At 38.3% G+C, this 20,867-nt stretch overlaps 1 protein-coding gene across 4 annotated transcripts in view; it reads left to right on the forward strand.

Annotated features, from left to right (window-relative positions):
• LRFN5 (leucine rich repeat and fibronectin type III domain containing 5) overlaps positions 1-20,535 on the forward strand; it is a 189,867-nt gene extending 169,332 nt beyond the window's left edge. For all 4 annotated transcript variants that reach the window (XM_075614343.1, XM_075614340.1, XM_075614341.1 and 1 more), the window contains 2 exons: positions 11,759-13,163; positions 19,078-20,535. In XM_075614343.1, coding sequence (XP_075470458.1) covers positions 11,779-13,163; positions 19,078-20,020 — 2,328 coding nt within the window. In that variant the 5' untranslated portion in view covers positions 11,759-11,778 and the 3' untranslated portion in view covers positions 20,021-20,535. The remainder of the gene's footprint in view (positions 1-11,758; positions 13,164-19,077) is intronic.
• Positions 20,536-20,867: the final 332 nt, after the last annotated feature.

Raw genomic sequence — 20,867 nt, forward strand, 5'->3', positions numbered from 1 at the left:
ATCAACACATATTGTCACACATTACCAGATGCAGAGTCTAACCTCTTATCAGACACTAGCATGCGTCATAGATGTATTACTTTTTCCAATCAAATGTTATCAATTTTTATGCTATGCCCCTGTAAGAGGGTAATATATTGCTTTGCAATTTCCTTGTTATGTTATGTGTGCATACCCCTAGGTATGGCTCGCATCTGCTAATTAGTAAACCAGCTGAAGAATTACTCCCTTGTTTGTGTTTCAACTTATTCCTAAACATCTTCTTTATCACTGTCATTGATGGTCCAATACAACGGAACCCCGTTATAACGCGGTGCTCAGGGTACATATAATGAGACCGCGTTATAACTGGGATCGTGAAAGAAAAAATGGCTGTGGCGATCGTGTGTGTGTTTGCGGGAAGGCTGCGACTGAAGCAAGGAGGGGGGGGTGGCTGTGTGATCTCCACCGGAGGAGAAGTGAGAGCCCTATGCGCGATCTCGACCGGAGGAGAAGTGAGAGCCCCATTCAGCACGGTGTATGTGTGTGTGTTAAAAAGAACAACCAAAAATAAAAGTAATGCATGTTGTGACCGATCCTTTTTTAAGTATTAACCTCTTGCCACTCCATTTTTTCATCAGGTATTTTTTTTGTACTTTGAATTCTGTGTTATTAATCAGTGGAATCTGTTCCTAGTGTTCTTGGCGTCATGTCATCCATTGACATGCATCATTAATGCAGCCATGTCCTAAATAAAGAAGCTGCTGCCAATGATAAAAGTGTGTGTGTAGTAAAAATGCAGTAACTGCCCTGTAGTATCTGTACTAAGTGCGACAGCATAGTGTGTAAAAGAAATTTGGCGCACAAAAAAGGTTGGTCTCCTAACACTTCAAGAAATGAGTGCATAGGTGGACATGACATGTTCCGTGCTCTGTCGATGTAAAAATAATTAACTGGCGCTGCTTTTACAGTGAGTAATAATGCAACTTACCAGGCAGAGAAAAGGAGAAGCACAGGAACACTCTCTTTAACAGACGGTGGAATGTTTGTGCAGTTTGTGGTGCTAATACAGAGCACCACCCCCTGCTTAAGGCTGACCATAAATGTGTGTGTGTGTGTGTGTGTGTGTGTGTGTGTGTGTGTGTGTGTGTGTGTGTGTGTGTGTGTGTGTGTGTGTGTGTGTGTGTGTGTGTGTGTGTGTGTGTGTGTGTGTGTGTGTGTGTTAGAAATAAGACTTTGGGGGACATAAATAAAAAATAAATAAATTGGAGGTGTTTTAAATTGGGAGCCAAGCTCAGCCCACGTTATAAGCGGATCCGCGTTGTAGCGGATCGTGTTATAACGGGATTGAGCTGTACAATTATATGTTTACATTATAAAGGTTGAATAACAGTACTCAGACCTACTAGAGGCTCTGTGTATCATCTTCAAAGGTTACCATATATTCATGGAATCCTCCAATTACAGTAGCAGAGAAAGGAGACAAAACTGTCACCATTCAGTCCCAGGTCTTTACTCAAAATAAAAGATATCTTGTATCTGATATGATTCACAATGATAAAAATATATATTTTTCTCACCAGCATGTTAAGCTTTTTCAATTGAGTCCGAAGATGCTGGACTAGTTAGGCTACATACTGTACAGTTTGTAAGATATCCATTTGTCCATCAACGATGGAAATAGGTCTATCAAAATAGGTATTGTACACTTACATTTTGATCAGTCGAGCACATTGATACGGGTCCCATCCTATGTGTTATAGAGGGTATTTTTATATTAAAACATTTTTTCTCTAACCAGGCCTTAAAAATGTCAATATAAATGAATGAGGGGGACACACCCCATTAGGTCGGCTTATTCTGTTTCCAATACAGAGGTTTTTTTAGGATAAAAAAACATGCATTTGGGATATGAATTTAGAATTCAAAGGGAGTGTCAACGCTGCAGGTATGACACGTGAATTCTCATATTTCCAACTCAAGTCCCTTTAAAAAGCCTAATGTGATACTGTATATTAGGAATTTCTGTTTGTTTTATTCCATTATTTTTAATGAAACTGTCTGCATATTTTACTGCATGTTTCTTGAAACTTTATTTTCTGTAACATTTGTACATTAAATCTAAATTTTATAAGTATTATCTTGGCTCTAATTGAACTTTGCATGTTTTGAAGAGAGTAAGTGCATTTTTGGACACATTTTGCTACAATATATTTTTGTGTGTTAATCATATCTTTTCCTACTAAACAGGGTTCAAAAAGTTTGCAAGTAAAATTTGAAACTATTTTTGGTGAAGCGAACTAAGGTATATTGTGATTTTAGTAACCCCGCCAGGAGATTTGAGTCAGCTAGATAGCTCTGTGTATTAACCCATGTCACATACACAAGTTACCTGCTCACAGGTGTGCTGTGTGACACACAGTGACACCACTACTTGCCATGCTTTGGACTTTTGTTATGGCAAGAGAAACAAAGAACAAGGTTTCTCTTGCTATACTGTTTGGGGACAAGGAAAAGTCCCCTTTAGGGTTCGTGAAGCGGGCAGTTGACCTCAGAGACTTGCACGCGAATTGTGATTCACATACTGTAGGGTCTTCTGGTTATGGTAATATTTTTATTACGCCATTGCAATTATTTATAGTGAGAGCGCCCAGATAATTTTTGTATTCTGACTTTTTTGTTATGAACATGAAATAAATAAGGACCTTTTGGTCCTAGCATTTTATAAAAAAACATTATGTGGCATCTGATTAATCAATATAGATTCTGACCTGTCTCCCCAATGCTAACTTGATATCTAAGGCTCTAAACTAAAATAAAATGCAAGAAGTTTTCTGTTTCTCAAAACTCCCCCAACCCCCTTTTAGAAGAATACACATACATTGTTAATTACTGTATAGATATAGAGCGTGGTAAGAGTGCTCTAGTACAGGGCAAATATAAATGAATAAATCCAGGTTTATGGAGAGATGGGTGAGTCTATAATCATATATGCAATAAAATTAATATATCCATTAAATGCTTTCAATGACAGATAATCCCTGAAAACAGGGGATAAGTGAAAAAATCACAACCCCTCTATTTCATTGGGAATGTCCAATTGAATAGGAAATAATGTACTCACAATCACCCACTTCCTAGACTGGAGGAGACGTGCAGCTGCTGAAATTGAAGTCCAGAGTTGAATAAAGGGCGTAGTGCACAGCCCAAATAAACGAAGGAGAAGGACCCATATAATGCAAAAAGAATTTAATGGAAGGACAATAGCATAGATGAAAAGCCTCCTACGCGTTTCGTACCTTAGTACTTTATCAAGAACTTAAAATCACTTGTGTCCTGCAGTCTTTTAAATCCCTGCTCGGCACTCCGTTTTGCGCACAAAAGCGCGGTGACATCCGACATATAGCACATGCGCATTGCCCTGATCAGCCCCTATGATGTCAGCGCTACTCCGGGAAAGAAAAAGAACAGAGACATAAAAGGATGAAAAAGAGAAAGCAATTTTATAAATCACTCTATTGGAGCATCCAAGAGCATGAAGGAAGACAGAACACTCCCCCCCCCCCCACCCCCCGGCTACAAGAGCAGGCACAGAAGGCAATGTCCATCGCTACGGACTTTGGAGAAACCCCAATGATGATAACTAAACCAAAAAATTAAACTTTACAAAGAAAATGGTAACAAACCATTATATACAATTACATGCAAAAAACAACAATAAAGACTACAGAGACACAAAAAGCAACACAACAATAACCTAATTACAGCAAAGAAAACAGTAAAAACAAACATAAAATAAAATCAAAATGAGCATATAGAAAATATATCCTCATGCTTGATCTCCAGTGACTCACTGATTGATGAATATATGTGAATAACTAATATAATGTACATATATATATATTAAGTATAACTGTATAACTGTTGATAAAAATAATCAATAAGGAAGAAAAAAAATCAAAAGAAGGGAAAGAAAAGGGGGAGGGGAAGGGGAGAGGGGCGGGAGAGGGGGCCATTGGTGGGGGAGAGGGACAGGGGAGAAAAGAAAAAAAGAGAAGAAAAATAGGATGAAAATGATAATTGAAAAATATATACAATCCTATAAAGACAAAAAATAAATAATAATCAATCAAATAGAAAAATAAATAAAGAATGAATCAATCTTATCAAATCAACTAGAAAATTGATGCAGAAAATAAAAATGAAAGCAACAAAATAATTAATTAATAATAAATACACAAAATAAATATGAATAACGAAGAATAAAACAGCTAAGATATATGCAGTCAATTGATTAAGTCAAAAATAAATATATATGTATATTATAAATTTATCAAAAATCAGACAATGTATAAGTCCTTATCTGTAATAAAACGAAGAACTAAACACACCTGTGAAGGGTCCTCCAAGTTTGAGAAAGGAACATTCAATTGAAAATAGATTCTGTAATAGAATCTATTTCAGAAAATGGCCAAGATTCATGGCCTACATTCATCCCAACAGGGAAGCGCGTCTTTGCAGTCTTTATTGTTGTTATTTTCATGTAATTGTATATAATGGTTTGTTACAACTTTCTTTGTAAAGTTTCATTTTTTGGTTTATATGTAACTATCACTGGGGTTTCTCCACGGTCAGTAGCGGTGGACGTTGCATCTGTGCCTTTATTCATGGATTGTTTGTCATTGAAATGGATATACGCCTTTTATTGCATATATGATTATGGACTCACCCATCTCTCCACAAACCTGGATTTATTCATTTATATTTGCCCTGTACTAGAGCACTCTTACCACGCTCTATATTTATACTGAATCTGTTTTTGTTGAAGTTGCCCGTACTAATATTGTGCTTGGACATTTATTACAATATTAGGAGAAGGTCCATTCGTATACCATTGTTATCCCTTTTACTTTGGGTTTGGTACAGATGCAGCGGCCGTTATTTTAAGGCATCACGGCGTCGTTTTTGTGTGTGCTGCTGTACTCCACGTGACATGAACGCAGCCAATCGCCCCAGGCATGCGCGTTTATCGTGGTTGCTTTGTTTGAATTTTATATATTGTGTGCAATTACTGTATGTACAATGAAATGAATGAATTGTAAAGTGTACACTACTGTGCTACTGTGTCAATTTCAGGTGTTTATAAACCAGAACTCTAAAATGCCATTTTATGCACTAGCCTGCACTCGCGTCTTAAGGCGGTACGGTTGGAAGTAATCCCGCGCCATCACATGGGTATTCCGAGGTATAAACCACGTGATTTCATAAAATTATGGCCGCTGCATCAGTATATTATTCACATTTTTTGGATTATGGAAAACACCGGTGACTCACAAGAAACTTTGGGGCCTATGCAGAAAGCTCCGAAAAAAAATATCGACAGGGGTTTAAACTCGCCATGTTTTTGCCGAGTTGCTCTCACGGTATGCAGAAAGGCCTGAATACCTGCGTGAGCAACCTGAGCAAACATGGTGAGTTGCCGGTGGTGAGACTATCTGCCCTGCGAGAAGGGCTTCTCTTGCTTGATCTGCCTGCAGCAGAGAGAGGAGATCCGTCTGTCTCTGCACAAATCTCGCCGTAAAAAATGTTTTTTAAATAAAAAATGTATTCATAGTGTAGATGATCAGGGGGTCTCCTGAGCAGAACCGCGTTGGTTTGAGGTTGGGGATCCCCAGCTTCCCGAGATACAGGCCCCGTTATGGGGTGCCATATCTATGCTTGGAGATGTCCCGATCACGTGATCAGGACATATAAATTCTGCATAGGGATACTGGCAACCCATAACGGGGCCAGTATCTTGGGAAGCAAGGGGTCCCCGGACCTGAAACCAATGTGGTTCAGCTGAGGAGACCCCCTGCTCATCTACACTAGTGTCAAAACACACATATCAATAAACAATAATTCATTACCATAGCGGATAGCCGTTATGGTAATGAAGCTGCATTAATGTCATTTTTATTAATAGTGTGAGGGAGCAGGGGGCCTCCGGAGATGAACCGCTTTGATTTCTGGCTCAGGGACCCCCTGCTTCCCGAGTTACAGGCCCCGGTATGGGACATCGGGCGCCAGTGTCAGCGCCATCTTTATAGCGTCCACTTCGCGTGACGTGTGACATTTAAATAATGGAATACTGGCACACCATACCGGGGCCTTTAACTTGGGAAGCAGGGGGTTCCCGAGGCTGAAATCAATGCTGTTCAGCTCAGGAGACCCCCTACTCCTGCACACTATTAATAAAAATACATTAAAGCAGCTTCATTACCTTAGCGGCTATTCTCTAAGGCAATGAAGGGGTTAAGGCACAATTGCATGTTTATTGGGGACAATTGCCAATTGCAATAAACATTGCAATACACAAACCCCCTGTGCCTCCAACAACCCCTATACCCCCTAACATAAATAACATATCTTAATTTTTTGGGGATGCACAGGAATTATACTACAGGCCAGCGGTGGCCCTCGGGTGGTCCCGCAGGTGTCCGGGGGTCCCCTCTTGCCTGCAGTACCAATTATGTGCTCCAAAAAATAATATAACAAATACATAAATACTTTTAAATAAATACACCCCACCCCCTAACACATACAGTATAGTAATGGGCAAAATGACTATTATCCACATATGGATAATAATGCATTTGCCCATTTAAAATACAATAAGCAGAATAAATAAAATAAATACATCTTGCACTCACCCCTGCCAGGCACCCAAGATGAAGGCCGTCCTCATCCTCACACCGTCCATGCCCTCCGGTGCTGCAAAAAATACACAGGAATAAAAAGAGCCAATCTAATGTCCCCTAACCCCTTAATCACCTTGGCGGTTATTAAACAGAGTAATCACCCACTACCCACCTGGGAGGCCTAACTACCCACCCTTGGGGACAATACCCCCTTCACCCATCCCCACTACCCACACTAAAAACACTACACAGAAAAGCCCCACTACCCACATCCTAGGCCCCACAATATCATATTTAATAAACTATACACCACCAACCCACCCCCTCTGGCCCCCCATAAAAACATGATTTATTATTTTACATACAGGCTTAATACCCCAGGCCTACGGTAGTCCCCGGTCATCCTGACGGGTGTCTGCGGGCCCCACAGTGCCAGAGGGGGGTGCACACAGGTGTCTGGGGTTCTCCGGGTAGTCCCCGCTAGGCGCCGTGAGCCTCCAGGTGGTCCCCGTGGGCCACAATGGGGTCCATGGGTGTGCCCGTGAATGTCTGAGGTCTTCCCCACAGGTATCACAGGTACTCCTTAGAGATTATGTACATTTAAAGATTTTTGTATGGTCAAAGATATGGAGGACCTCTGGTTTCAACAAGGGGGCTCTCCTGAGGAGTCCTCAATTCCTTCCTTTTCTGAGTGGAATTCACGATTGAGAAGTAGACCCATTTTCTATTCTACACAGGTGAAGAGTAATTTTTTACCCATGTTCGAAAATCTAGTTTTTAGAGACCTACGTTTCCTAGCACAGGAGTTTTCATTTTCACATTTTGACTGTGACAATTTAAGTAAGGATGAAAGAAGTGCTTTAAAATCTTTACAAGACAATTCCTTGTTAGTTATCAAAAGTGCTGATAAGGGAGGTGTCGTGGTATTCCAGAGTAGGGTAGACTACCTCAGGGAGGCTTTACGCCAACTTTGAGGATCCGTGCTACCCTCGGACCCTACTTCTGAATATATGAAAATCTTAATGGATCTTGTAGATCTGGGAATTGTCACGGAAGTTCTATCTAAGGAAGAGGTTACATTAATTGTCAACCCTCACCCTGTTCCTATCTTTCACCATCTCCTAAAGATCCATTAGACATTGGTCGGCCTATTGTCTCTAGTATTGGATCTTTGGGAGATGGACTTTCTATATATGTAAATTGTTTTTTGCAACCTTTCGTCAGGAGGCTTCCCTCATTTATTTTGGATTCAGGAGATTTGTTGGGCCATTTAAAAGAAGTCCAATGGGACAATCAATACATCTGGGTTACACTTGATGTAACATCTCTTAATTCTATTATTAAACACGACCATGGATTGGCGTCTGTCCGCCATTTTGTGGAGAGCCCAGACTTTTCCACTTTTATTTTGGATGCTACAGTATTTCTTTTTTCACTCACAATTTTTTTTAAATTTGATCACAAATTTTATTTACAAGAAGTAGGCACAGCTATGGGCACCATCTTATGCAAATCTTTTCATTGGGGGGTGGGAATCTCACTTTATTTTTTTCTAGCACAAATCACTTTTGTTATAATATTATTTTCTATAAAAGGTTGATTGATACCTGATTATTATTTGGAAGGGTGACACCAGGACACTTTTTTCTTGTATACAGTATATTAATAATAATATTTATCATCTTAAATTCACTTTTAATTTTGATCTTCACCATGTTCTTTTTCGGGACCTCCTATTGTATGTTGAAATTCATAAAAAAAATCCAAACAGATGTGTTCAGGAAAATCAACTCCAGGAACACATTTCTAAGGGCGGACAGTTGCCATCCTGGTGCAGTAGTAAGAGGTATACCCAGGGGACAATTCCTCAGACTGAGAAGGAATTGCTCCACCTTGGAGGGCTTCCTTACTCAGTCTGAGGGGTTGGGTCAATGGTTCCTTGAAAGAGGCTATTCAATTATTCTACAAGAGGCCTTTGAAGAGGCACTTGATGTGGATAGGTGCTCTCTTTCACCTAACTGAGATGATGGGAAACAAAGCTCTTTGACTTAATTTGATTCTTATAAATCTAACATCAGGAAAAATAAATGGAAGAAACAAGGTCAGTGTAGCTCTGTGGTTAATAGAGATTCCCCCATGTTTATTTCACAATTTAATAAGTGTAGTAATCGTATAAAATCCATTATTCACAAACATTGGGGGATTCTTTGCATGGACCTGGTTCAAATATCTAGAGCTTGGCCCTAAATGTCTTTAGAAGGGCAAAGACCATTGCCACATATATTTCACCGAGTGAAATTTCTACCCGTCACTAAAAATTCCTATTTTCTAACAAAGCGCTCATTTCAGTGTGGTGCATGCAAAGCACGCAAACACATGAAACCCTCTACTTCTTTTTTTTTCTGACTCTCCACAAAATAAAAAAATTAAGATAAATAATGTAATTAATTGTAATACACAGTTTATTATGGATGTGGAAAGAGGTACGTGGGGAGGACAATGAGCTCTAAAAAAAACGAATCTTAGAACACCTAAGGTTAATCAGTATTAAGGACTTGACCCACCCGATAAAACACTTTACTGAATGTACAGTAAATATGGTGGAGTCAAGAACTTTTCCTTCTTGGGGGTCGAATAGTTCATAAGAAAGAAAGAGGGGGAGATCATATTAATCTATTGGACCTCAGGGAAGCGTTTTGGATTTTTACATTAAGAATGCGCTTCCCTATTGGGATGAATGTAGAGTTAAATATTGGTCATTTTCTAAAATAGATTCTATAACAGAATCTATTTTCAATTGAATATTCCTTTCTCAAACATGGGGGACCCTTCACAAGTGTGTTTAGTTCTTCTTTTCATTACAGTTTATGTGTTATACATTGTCTGTTTTTTAATATATTTATAATATACATACAGCTCAACCCATTATTGCCCGTTCTGCTACAACATGGATCCGCTTATAACATGGTCTGAGCGTGGCTCCCGATTTAAAAAAATCTCCAAGGTTTTTTTTTTAATAACATTCAATGCTTTATTGCTTACGGACACATGCTGAGACACATACATACACACACACATACACATATAAAAGACTGCAGGACACAAGTGATTTTAACACCTTGATAAAGTACTAAGATATGAAATGCGTGGGAAGCTTTTCCTCTATGCTATTGTCCTTCCATTAAATTATTTTTGCATTATACGGATCCTTCTCCTTATTTTTTTGGGCTACGCACTACTCCTTTTTTTCAACTATTGTTAATTACTGTACACTGAACATAGGTTTAGTTCATATACCGTCAGACATTATTTTGATTGAAGTATCTGGAGTGTCGCCCCACATTAGAATGGTTCCCCATTAAGAATTGTTATTTAATTGACCAGAAAAAATTTCCAACAGGCATTATTTTTGAGCTTCACTGTTGATAATGTACATCTGAATTTATAACCAACATTCTCGGTATGTATCACAACATTGTCTTGTGACAGATTAATTCAGTGAGAAATATTTTCTGATGGAAGAGATTTTTATGAAATACCCTGTCTGACATTCCTTGTGCTTTACAAGCTGCCTTTATTCTGCCTTTATTCTGCTTTGGAAACTACAGAAATGTATTCCATTATCATTACCAGAACACCTTTCTCCTGCCTCTGTACATTCCTACTGCTGCGGCACAGTTTATTCGAGCATTTGCCCGTTCTGTGCCGCAGCAGTAGCCTGGCGCGCGCCCGAGTGTGACGGGCGCGCGCCGAAGCAGCGGAAGAGCGCCCTCCGATCGGGGCGCTCTCCCTCCCGCTGCCGGGTCCGCCGGGTCCCCCGGAACCCCCTGCCGCCGTCCCGCAGATCGCGGGACACCAGGGCTCCCTCGGGGAGCCCTGGACGCGCGTGCAGGGGGCGCAGGCTCCCGAAGACGCGTGACCGCGCGTCTATGACGCGCGGCACGCCGAGGGGCGGCCACTAGCAAGCCGGGAAATCTCCCGGCTTGCGGATCTGGCCGCACTGCGATAAAGTGTGTCGCCAGTGTAAATAGTTCCACAAATAGTTTGTGAGATCTTCTGGGCAGGGACTCCTTTTCCTAAGTGTCACTTTTATGTCTGAAGCACTTTCCCACTATGTGTTATTTGTATAATTTGTTATTTATTATTTATATGATTGTCACGTGTATTACTGCTGTGAAGCGCTATCTACATTAATGGTACAATATAAATAAAGATATACATACATCATTTTCTGTACAAATTGTGAAAGAAAAATATAAAGGTTATAAAAATCATAGACATGCACGGATTCCTGAAATAGGAAGTTCCATTTTAACTTTGCAACTAAAATGAATGATTTGACTAATATTACTATCCTTAGCTCCTCAAGTTCCTTTTATTAAGTAACTATGCTAGTTTTTCCTCTTGCTATATTTGTATTCCATTTTGAAATGCAATGCCATTATCTTAATGGAGAAGAACTCCAGTGCTTGTAGTTAGAAGTAGCAACTTAATACATCAATTATGTTATATACTCTTGATTTCTGTCCATTTTCTACTCTTTTAAGACTTGATGGTCATAAAGGATGACGTCACAAAAGAAATTAAGTAACTTCTTAAGATTGGAAAAAGGATTTTCTTTGTCAACTATTTCATTTTCCTTTGCATTTTTATTCCTGTTTTTGTTTTGCAGAAAATACAAAGGGGAAAATAAAAATGAAAAGGGATGAATAATGGTTTCTGGTCGTTGAGCAAATAAATCATTGAACATAATTGTTTGGGCTAAAAGTTGTATTGTATACCCATAGTTGGCTGGCACTATAAGTTAGATTGATTAACACTTTCACTGTCAAAGGTTTCAGCAACACATTGCTTTAAGTGAAAGGGTTTAAACTGTGCTACATTGTAAGGCACATTGTTGTCCATTTAAATATAAATGTCTTAGTACTGCTTAGTAACTAGTGCCCCCTGTTTCTCCTAATAATGGGCAGAGCTTAATTATTAGTCTCGGATAATTGGAAATTAATGACAACTGACTCAGAAATGTAAAGACCATGGGTAGATTTTAATGAAAAAAAAGTCATTATGATACATTAAACATCTCTTTCCTTTTATTTTAGGCTTTTCAACCTGATCCACAATGGAAAAACTGTTCTGTTATCTGCTGTTCATTGGCATGGCAGTGAGAGCTGAGATCTGTCCAAAGCGTTGTGCCTGTCAGAATTTGTCTCCAAATCTTGCAACTCTTTGTGACAAGAAAGGGCTGTTATTTGTCCCTCCAAACATAAATCGAAGAACTGTTGAACTACGTTTGGCTGATAATTTTGTTACGAATATTAAAAGGAAAGATTTTGCTAATATGACCAGTTTAGTGGACCTAACACTGTCAAGGAATACAATAAGTTATATTACACCTCATGCATTTGCAGACTTGCGCAATTTGAGAGCTTTGCATTTAAATAGTAATCGATTGACTAAAATCACAAATGATATGTTTAGTGGACTTTCAAACCTCCACCATTTGATACTCAACAACAACCAACTGACGTTAATTTCATCTACAGCCTTTGATGATGTTTTAGCTCTGGAGGAACTTGACCTGTCATACAATAATCTTGAAACCATACCTTGGGATGCAGTGGAAAAGATGGTTAGCTTGCACACACTTAGTCTGGATCATAACATGATTGAACACATCCCAAAAGGAACGTTTTCCCATCTTCACAAGCTTATTCGATTAGATGTGACATCAAATAAATTACAAAAGCTACCACCCGATCCCCTCTTTCAGCGAGCTCAGTTGTTGGCCACCTCAGGAATCATGAACCCATCCACATTTGCATTAAGTTTTGGTGGGAACCCTTTACATTGCAATTGTGAATTATTATGGTTGAGACGACTTTTAAGAGAAGACGATTTAGAGACATGTGCGTCACCTCCACTGTTATCTGGAAGGTACTTCTGGTCAATCACAGAAGAAGAGTTTCTGTGTGAGCCACCACTTGTTACTAAATATATATCAGAGCTGAGCGTACTGGAGGGACAAAGAGCAACATTAAGATGTAAAGCCCTTGGAGACCCTGAACCTGCAATCCACTGGATATCACCTGAAGGAAAATTAATTTCCAATGGAACACGAATTCTTGTCTATGACAATGGAACACTGGACATCCTTATAACAACAGTTAAGGATACAGGTTCTTTTGCATGCATTGCTTCTAATCCTGCAGGAGAAACGACAAAAACGGCTGTCCTACACATAATCAAACTTCCTCACTTAGTTAACAGTACAAACCATATTCATGAGCAAGATCCACAATCTTCAGACATTTCTACTTCCACAAAGTCTGGTTCTAATGCAAGTAGTAGCAATGGGGATACAAAAATAAGCCAAGATAAAGTAGTAGTGGCAGAAGCAACGTCATCCACTGTACTTATTAAGTTTAACTTTCAAAGAAATATACCTGGAATACGTATGTTTCAAATACAGTACAATGGTACATATGATGACTCCCTTGTTTACAGGTGAGATTGATTATATTGAATTCCCTCAATACTTTTTTGGTGTTCGGAGAAGTTTTCTGCTGCAACATTGAGGGTCATATTTACTATGCATTTCTGCTCCAAAAGACATTTCTTGCGCACTAAAGTACTGTACATAATAATAATAATATAATTATTACAATATGGCTATTTCTAGCACATTTACTTGAATGGGGCCAACACATAAGGTATCTGTCAGCATGGAAGGTGCCTTATGGAGTGGCAATATGGATGTACAGTAAATGTGACGCAAGAGAGTAAGAGTGATATCATGCTAAGATGGTTTACTATGTTCAGTATAAACAGGTGAGTAAAAATGTTACATGTATAAGTAACTGAGCTACAGTAGCTACTATAATGTATAAATAGATTTTATTATCAGTGGTTTATCCCCAGGGAAACCCAGGCACACAATATTTTGGGGAATTATCAACAAATAGTAAATTGTACTAATAAATAATTACATAAATTAAAGGCATTCACATGTATTTCCTATCCCTAAAGAATATTCGAGTTACTGCAGATTTAATGAGGAGGGAGTTGGGAACCAAAAATAATTTACTTTGAAGATTCCTATAACTATTTATTAATGGTGAATATATACACAGAATTTGAGTGCAAAAAAAATATGTATGGAAACATTTTTATTAGGGGGAAAGACTACTACAAAGGTATACAGTATTATTTATTGTATTTATTTATTTATTTATAAAATGTTTACCCAGGAATTAAAACATTGAGAGTTACCTCTCATTTTCAAGTATGTCCTGGGCACAGCGTTATGCGACAAATACATGGTTACAAATACATAGTTACATTATGTGAGCAGGGTTATACATTATATATAAGACATTGCATGCACAGTAAGAGATATTATATCTTATAGGTGTACAGTATGTAACAGTTTCAGACCAGATTAAAATGTGAGACATCTTTAGTTTTGAAAGACCGTAGACTTTGGTGGCGGCTATGGGAGTCTCCTGTAGATTGTTCCAGTTATGAAGGGAAATGGTTAGAGAAGGAGGAGCGGCTGGATACTTTGTTGAACCTTGGGACCATGAACAGTTTTTTGGAGTCAGATCTCATATGATAAGTGCTGCATGTGGTAGGGGTGAGGAACTTGTTCAGATAGATGGGTAGCTTTCCCAGAAAGTATTTGAAAGCAAGACAGGAAAGATTAACTGTGCGCCTAGACTCAAATGATGCCCAATCTAGTTCTTTGAGCATTTCGCAGTGATGTGTGTTGTAGTTGCATTGGAGGACAAAAGGGCATATTGAATTGTAGAGCATGTCAAGTTTGCTAAGGTGGGTTTGGGGTGCCGTCCCATATACTATGTCCCCTTAGTTTATAATTGGCATTAGTATCTGCTATGCTATATGCTTTCTGATCAGCAGACTTAGGGAGGATTTGTTCCTATAAAGTACACCTAGTTTGGCATAGGTTTTGGATGTCAGGGTATCAATGTGCAACCCACATGTTAAATGGGATTCAAACCATATGCCCAGTATTTAAAACTGGTAACAGGGGCTAGGATGGTATTAGCATATGTTCTGATCTGGAGCTAATTCATTGGTAGCTTTAAAAATGTAGCCTCAAGTCTCAAAAAGTCAGATTAAAGTATGTGTTCAAGGTCGGAGAAGCTAGGGCTGTGAGCATATAAGATTGTGTCATCCGTATACATGTGTATTGAAGCTCCCTTACAAGCTGTAAGAAGATCATTGATGAACACTGAGAATAGTAGGGGCTCCACAACAGAGCCTTGGGGGTCACCACAGGTGATATCCAAGGGGTTGGAGTTAGAGTCTGAGATAGATACATGCTGGGATCTACCTGATATATAGGAGTGAAACCAGTTTAAAGCATGCTTCCCTATTCCAGAGCACTGGAGTTTGTTAAGCAAGATAACATGATCAACAGTATCAAAAGCCTTTGCAAAACGTAGGAATATTGTACCAGTAAGTTGTCCCAGTTCCATTCCACACTGGAACTCATTGCAAACTTTTAGAAGGGTACTGTAGTTACCGTTGAGTGTTTGGGGCAAAAGGCAGATTGGAATTGGCTAGGGAAATTTTTCTTGGTATAGTAATCGCTTAATTGGAAGTGAACACATTTTTCCATGACTTTGGATAGTATTGGGAGAAGAGATTGGCCTTTAGTTTGAGGCAGTGTTATATTAGGTCAAATATAACATGTAAAACATATAAAGGATATAACATTTATATCCAAATTTTTTAATCTGTAATATTATTTTGTGTTCAAATCTTGAATTAATTCTGTAGTCACTTTGAAAGGTACGGAAACACCTTTAGTACAAATAAGCAGCTCATTGTCCCATTTGAATCTTCTTCTGATCTCTTTCTTTATGGGTCTGAGTTGCAGGTCAAACTTCTTCCTCCACAGTGAGTGAGCTGGGTAGTGTTCATCCCAGATCAGCCACCAACCTTTTCGGTTCAGTGTATTTTCATGTCTTTATTTTATACATAGAAATATAAGTAATTGAATCACATACAATCTAGTAAGAACAATAGGGGAGCCCCTGCTGCGGCCACTGTGAATTAAGGCTGTGAACGGTGCTCTGGGTATAAATACAATACTAGAGGATAGAGAGGGAGAACCCAATATAGCACTCAAGTTCACCCTCTGGTGATTAGTGAATGAATTAAAACATAAACTTTATTAATAACAACATATAAAATAATGGGTGTTAAAACAACGTACTGCAGGTAAGTAGATCCAAGTAGACGCCAGTGTATATGGTTGTATTGAACAACAGCCCCACGGTTACATTTTTTCTGTGCACTACGCAGCAATAAAAACTCCTCTGCAGCATACTACGTTCATTATATGTTCGTAGGTGTCAGTGCCCTCTGGGTCAGGTTTCACTTACCATCTCTGCAACTTAGTATCAGACCGCTGACTAATGTTATATATGTGAATATAGAACATCACACTCCTGCAAAACAGGTTACCTGAGGTCACGTTGACACCCTGCAAGGCACATCATTATTTATAGAGGAGCAATTAGCTGACTATATATTTTACTGGTATATATAGTATATTTGTTTTTATATATATATATATATATATATATATATATATATATATATATATATATATATATATATATATATATATATATATATCAGTTACTACTAGTCACATCACCCATCCTTACCTTGGTTTATGCAGACTCTGCCTAATGTGACTAGCAGTCAAAATATCTACCTGAACACACCCTATAGTATTCATTTTAATACACAGGTCCACACTAGGATTTCTGTGTTGTTTCGTCAGGTGTGTGTGATCTGGATATACCAAACACACACAATTACTTTTGATCCCGAGCCTATACGGTTATCAGTACTAAAGGATCTACTTACCTGCAGTACGTTGTTTTAACACCCATTATTTTATATGTTGTTATTAATAAAGTTTATGTTTTAATTCATTCACTAATCACCAGAGGGTGAACTTGAGTGCTATATTGGGTTCTCCCTCTCTATCCTCTAGTCACATACAATCTAGGAAGGTAAGGTGAGTTTTCTGCTGAACCAATGTTCACAGTCCCCAGTCACAACACAATGCCTCTATGGTCCGGTCAGTCCATCTGGCATCAAGTACAAGTGGTCTATTTTGGTATCAAGTACAGTGTCCTCTCAATGTGAAACGCATTGAGAGGATGCCGTACATGATATATCAGTTGCTTTTACCACAATTTTATTACCGAAGTCATCAACATTGTGGTAAAAATGTTATTGGGTGCGATACTTTAAATTGAGTCATGTTACGGTATTAAAGAAACCAAAAATTACAAGTTAATTACTGTATTCTGATAAATGGGTGTGGTCATTTTATATTTCTACCATAGGGTTATGTAATATAGATGATTACATAACACTATGGTAGAAAATACATTAGCACCTTTGATGGCTGTGGCTATCAAGGTATAACACAGGCACCAAAGGGGTTAATATTAAAATTAAATTATACTATCTACCCCTCCTCCCAGCTACCTAAAGTAAGTTGCTAGTTAAGCATTGCCAATTTACCATGCAATGCTTTTCTAATTGATACCGCAGAACCCTCAAAAGGGATGCACTAAAATCTTCCTTTTGAAAGACTAAAAGAAAACACACGTTATTAAAATAATGTAATATTCAATCAATGCATTAACATGGCTTATATATGAATCTGACTCTATAAACAAACTTAACATCTACTGAACTGTGCAGTAGATGTTAAGTTTGTTTATAGAGTAATATTCATCACACCAACCCTGTGGTGTAGCAGATAGAGAATAGCACCAGCATATGAAATATGTTCAATTCTCGCATGATGTAGGGGGGAGGGGTGTGGGTGTGTGTGTATGTACTGTCCCGGCAAGCTTTATTCTAAATTCTTTATTCTAATTCTTTATTCTAAAGCTTGCCGGGTGCATAGCGGGCTAGCCGCGGGTCTGTTCTCCATTTAAAAGTAGAAGTAGAGTAGCGTGAAACGCATTGAGAGGTTCTGATTTCACACGTCTGCTCTTCATAACCTCTTATCTGAATTATAAATTGTGTTCAAAATACTTGTGTTGGGTATGTCTATGGGTATGGGTATGTATATGTTAAATGATCAATTAAATGTTCAAATTTGGATAATAAACTTGTTATGCATTTAATAATTCAAGTTATGGGCTGGTAACACCCACAATTTTAGAAACAATATTTATGATTGCATTATTATACTTAAATCTCATTAAAACAATGTACATATGGGATGTATATATTTTATGGTCAAATTTACTTTGATTGGTCATTTGAATGACTATACAATGGACTAGGGAAAGCAATTAGCAATAACATGTAATATTTCAAACTGAAAATGTTCCCTTTGTGTTCTTTTCTGCTCCCACCATTGTGAGCCATATATAAGCTTCTGCTATAAGATACCGTTCATTGCTGGAACACACCTTACAGCCCTTTGGCTTGAATGAGCTACAAGGTGTCTTCCAGCATCAGAAGGTGTCATATGTTAGAAGAATACTTAGTAAATATGTTCCTGTGTCCCTGTGGACTTTTTTTTTCATGCATTTAACCTTACAGATGTAGCCAGACACACAGTCTTTGGCGTGGAGGACAAACAAGCAAAAGTCCATGGTGCCGGGGACTGTGTTCACCACAATGGAACGGCATTGGGTCTATGCTTCAGAATGGGACCATCACAGTGTTAATCATTCAGCGCCGCGCATTTGCCGCAGTTGCGTGGCAGTGGCGCTGAGAACACTACATTCTGCTACATCTGTACATTAAATCCATGAGATAATTTTATTGGATTATAACTCCATAATTTTGTAAACAGTATGTCTTAACTAAGAATTGATTCATTTCAGGACATTTACCAGATAAAATCATATTTTTTTTGCAAAAGCATGCCAAAAATATTCACACCTAAATTTGGGGATATCTGATTATATATGACATATTAATGCATTGATTGAACATTACATTATTTTAATAACTTGTGTTTTCTTTTAGTCTTTCAAAAGGAAGATTTTAGTAGCACTACAATGCTATGCTGGGTATATTTTTTTTTATTTCTGGCTACTGTATACAGAAGTGTTGTATGTGTTAAGTGGATCAATTTAGTAGTCAACTAATGTAGCAGTCACACCTTTCAAAACCAATTTGCCATAAAAGTTTTTTGCACTACCAAGCAATTTAAATTAGAGCTGTCAATGAAAGCTGTAAATCATTCAAAGGCCCTTCAGAAGCTGGGCTCTTTAGAACTTTGGTGTTGAAAAGCCATTTTACTATAACAATTGTGTCTACACTATATAAGACATTAAACATGCGATGATTTGTTAATTTAGTATTATGGCGATGCCTTAACAAACATTCTGTGTTTTCTTAGAATGATACCTCCAACAAGCAAGACATTCCGTGTGAATAACCTGGCTTCTGGGACTGTATACGACTTGTGTGTCCTGGCAATTTATGATGATGGCATCACTTCGCTCACTGCTACAAGAGTTGTGGGATGTATTCAGTTCACGACAGAGCAAGATTATGTCCGTTGTCATTTTATGCAGTCCCAGTTCTTGGGTGGTACCATGATAATTATAATAGGTGGAATTATTGTAGCATCTGTACTGGTTTTTATAATTATCCTAATGATCAGATATAAGGTTTGTAACAGTGATGGACACAGCAAGGCAACAATAGTGAGCAATGTGCATTCTCAAACAAATGGATCTCAGACTCAAGGATGCAGTGCTTCAATGCACCCATCAGTCTCAAAGCAGGTTTTAGGGCACGAAGAGAATGCCCAGTGTTGTAAAGCTACGAATGACAGTGGGACACAATCCTCAGACACTTGCTCAAGCCAAGACGCTCCCACTACTACCTCTGCTTTGCCCCATGCTTGGACTTCTAGTTCTTCTGCATCTCTAAAGCAGAAGAGAAAAACTGTACTAAAGCCAAGTATGGATCCACTGACTGATACAGTTCCAAATATGGAGTCCCAAAACACAAACAGAAATAATTCAACTGCCCTTCGATTATCTAGTTGCCCATCTGGCTCTGTCAAGCCAGCTGCAACATATAAAAGAGCACAATCAAAGCCAAGTAAGTTTCTTACGTTACCGGCAGAAACGTCCAGAGCAAAGCGAAGGTATTCTCTGAATGGTGAAGTAATGGAATACCACTGTTATGTTAACTCACAAAACACAGGGGGACTATGGTCCAAAAGGAGCATGTCAATGAATGGGATACTCATTCAATCAGACAATTCTGACATGGACAGTGGTAAAGCAACTTTTTCGAGTTCTGAGTGGATACTGGAAAGCACTGTGTGACAAGCTCTGTGTCTTTATTCTTAAAAAGGGAAAATACTCCAAAATTCGGAGCAGTCCTAGAAAATTGAAAGTTGGAATATCAGTCTTGTTGTTTTGAATTATGGCTTCTACGTACAGGGTTCTGTATAGGCCACTTACTGCACTTTTTTTTTTTTAATGGTAATAAGACAGAACAACATTCAAAGAAATAGCTACTGTATCAAGGAAAGAAAAATGATAAAACTGCACCAGTGCCTTCCCTTCCTATAGGACTGGCTTCCTGGTTCTGCATCAGCAGAAATATGAGACTACTGTAATGCACAAAAAAAGCCTTTCATATGGGAATTAAAATTTCCTTCAAGCTTACAAAAACAAAAAGACCAATTATGGAAGAATTAGTAAAATATTTTTTAATTGACTAGACTGTATTTATTTTTGAGTGACAATGGTGTTGCCTTTATTTTTAGGCAAATGCTGTACAGAACAACAACTTATGTGTTGTTATGTTGTGTAAAATAAAATATTCAATATCTATACCAAGACATCGCTGAAATACTTACCTATTTACAAGAATTTTAGCTAAGCCCTATTCTCTGGCTTTGGGATTCATAACAAGTCTCCTGTCTCTATACACAGTATCAAGGTCTGCATAGATGAAAGCACATTAACAATGTTTTGAACATGATTTGGGGAACTTCCAAATATGAGTTGTCACCAAAAAACAGTTGTATTCATTTTTTTCACGTATAGTATATCGGTAGTCACCAAAATGTCAGTCTTGCCATTATTTTACATTGCTACAGTATATCACTAAAAGCCCCGAATTAAATGACACAGTTCTCCTAGAAAATTGCAAACATGTATGTTT

Source organism: Ascaphus truei, chromosome 9 (genome assembly GCF_040206685.1).
Source record: "Ascaphus truei isolate aAscTru1 chromosome 9, aAscTru1.hap1, whole genome shotgun sequence".
NCBI lineage: Eukaryota > Metazoa > Chordata > Amphibia > Anura > Ascaphidae > Ascaphus > Ascaphus truei.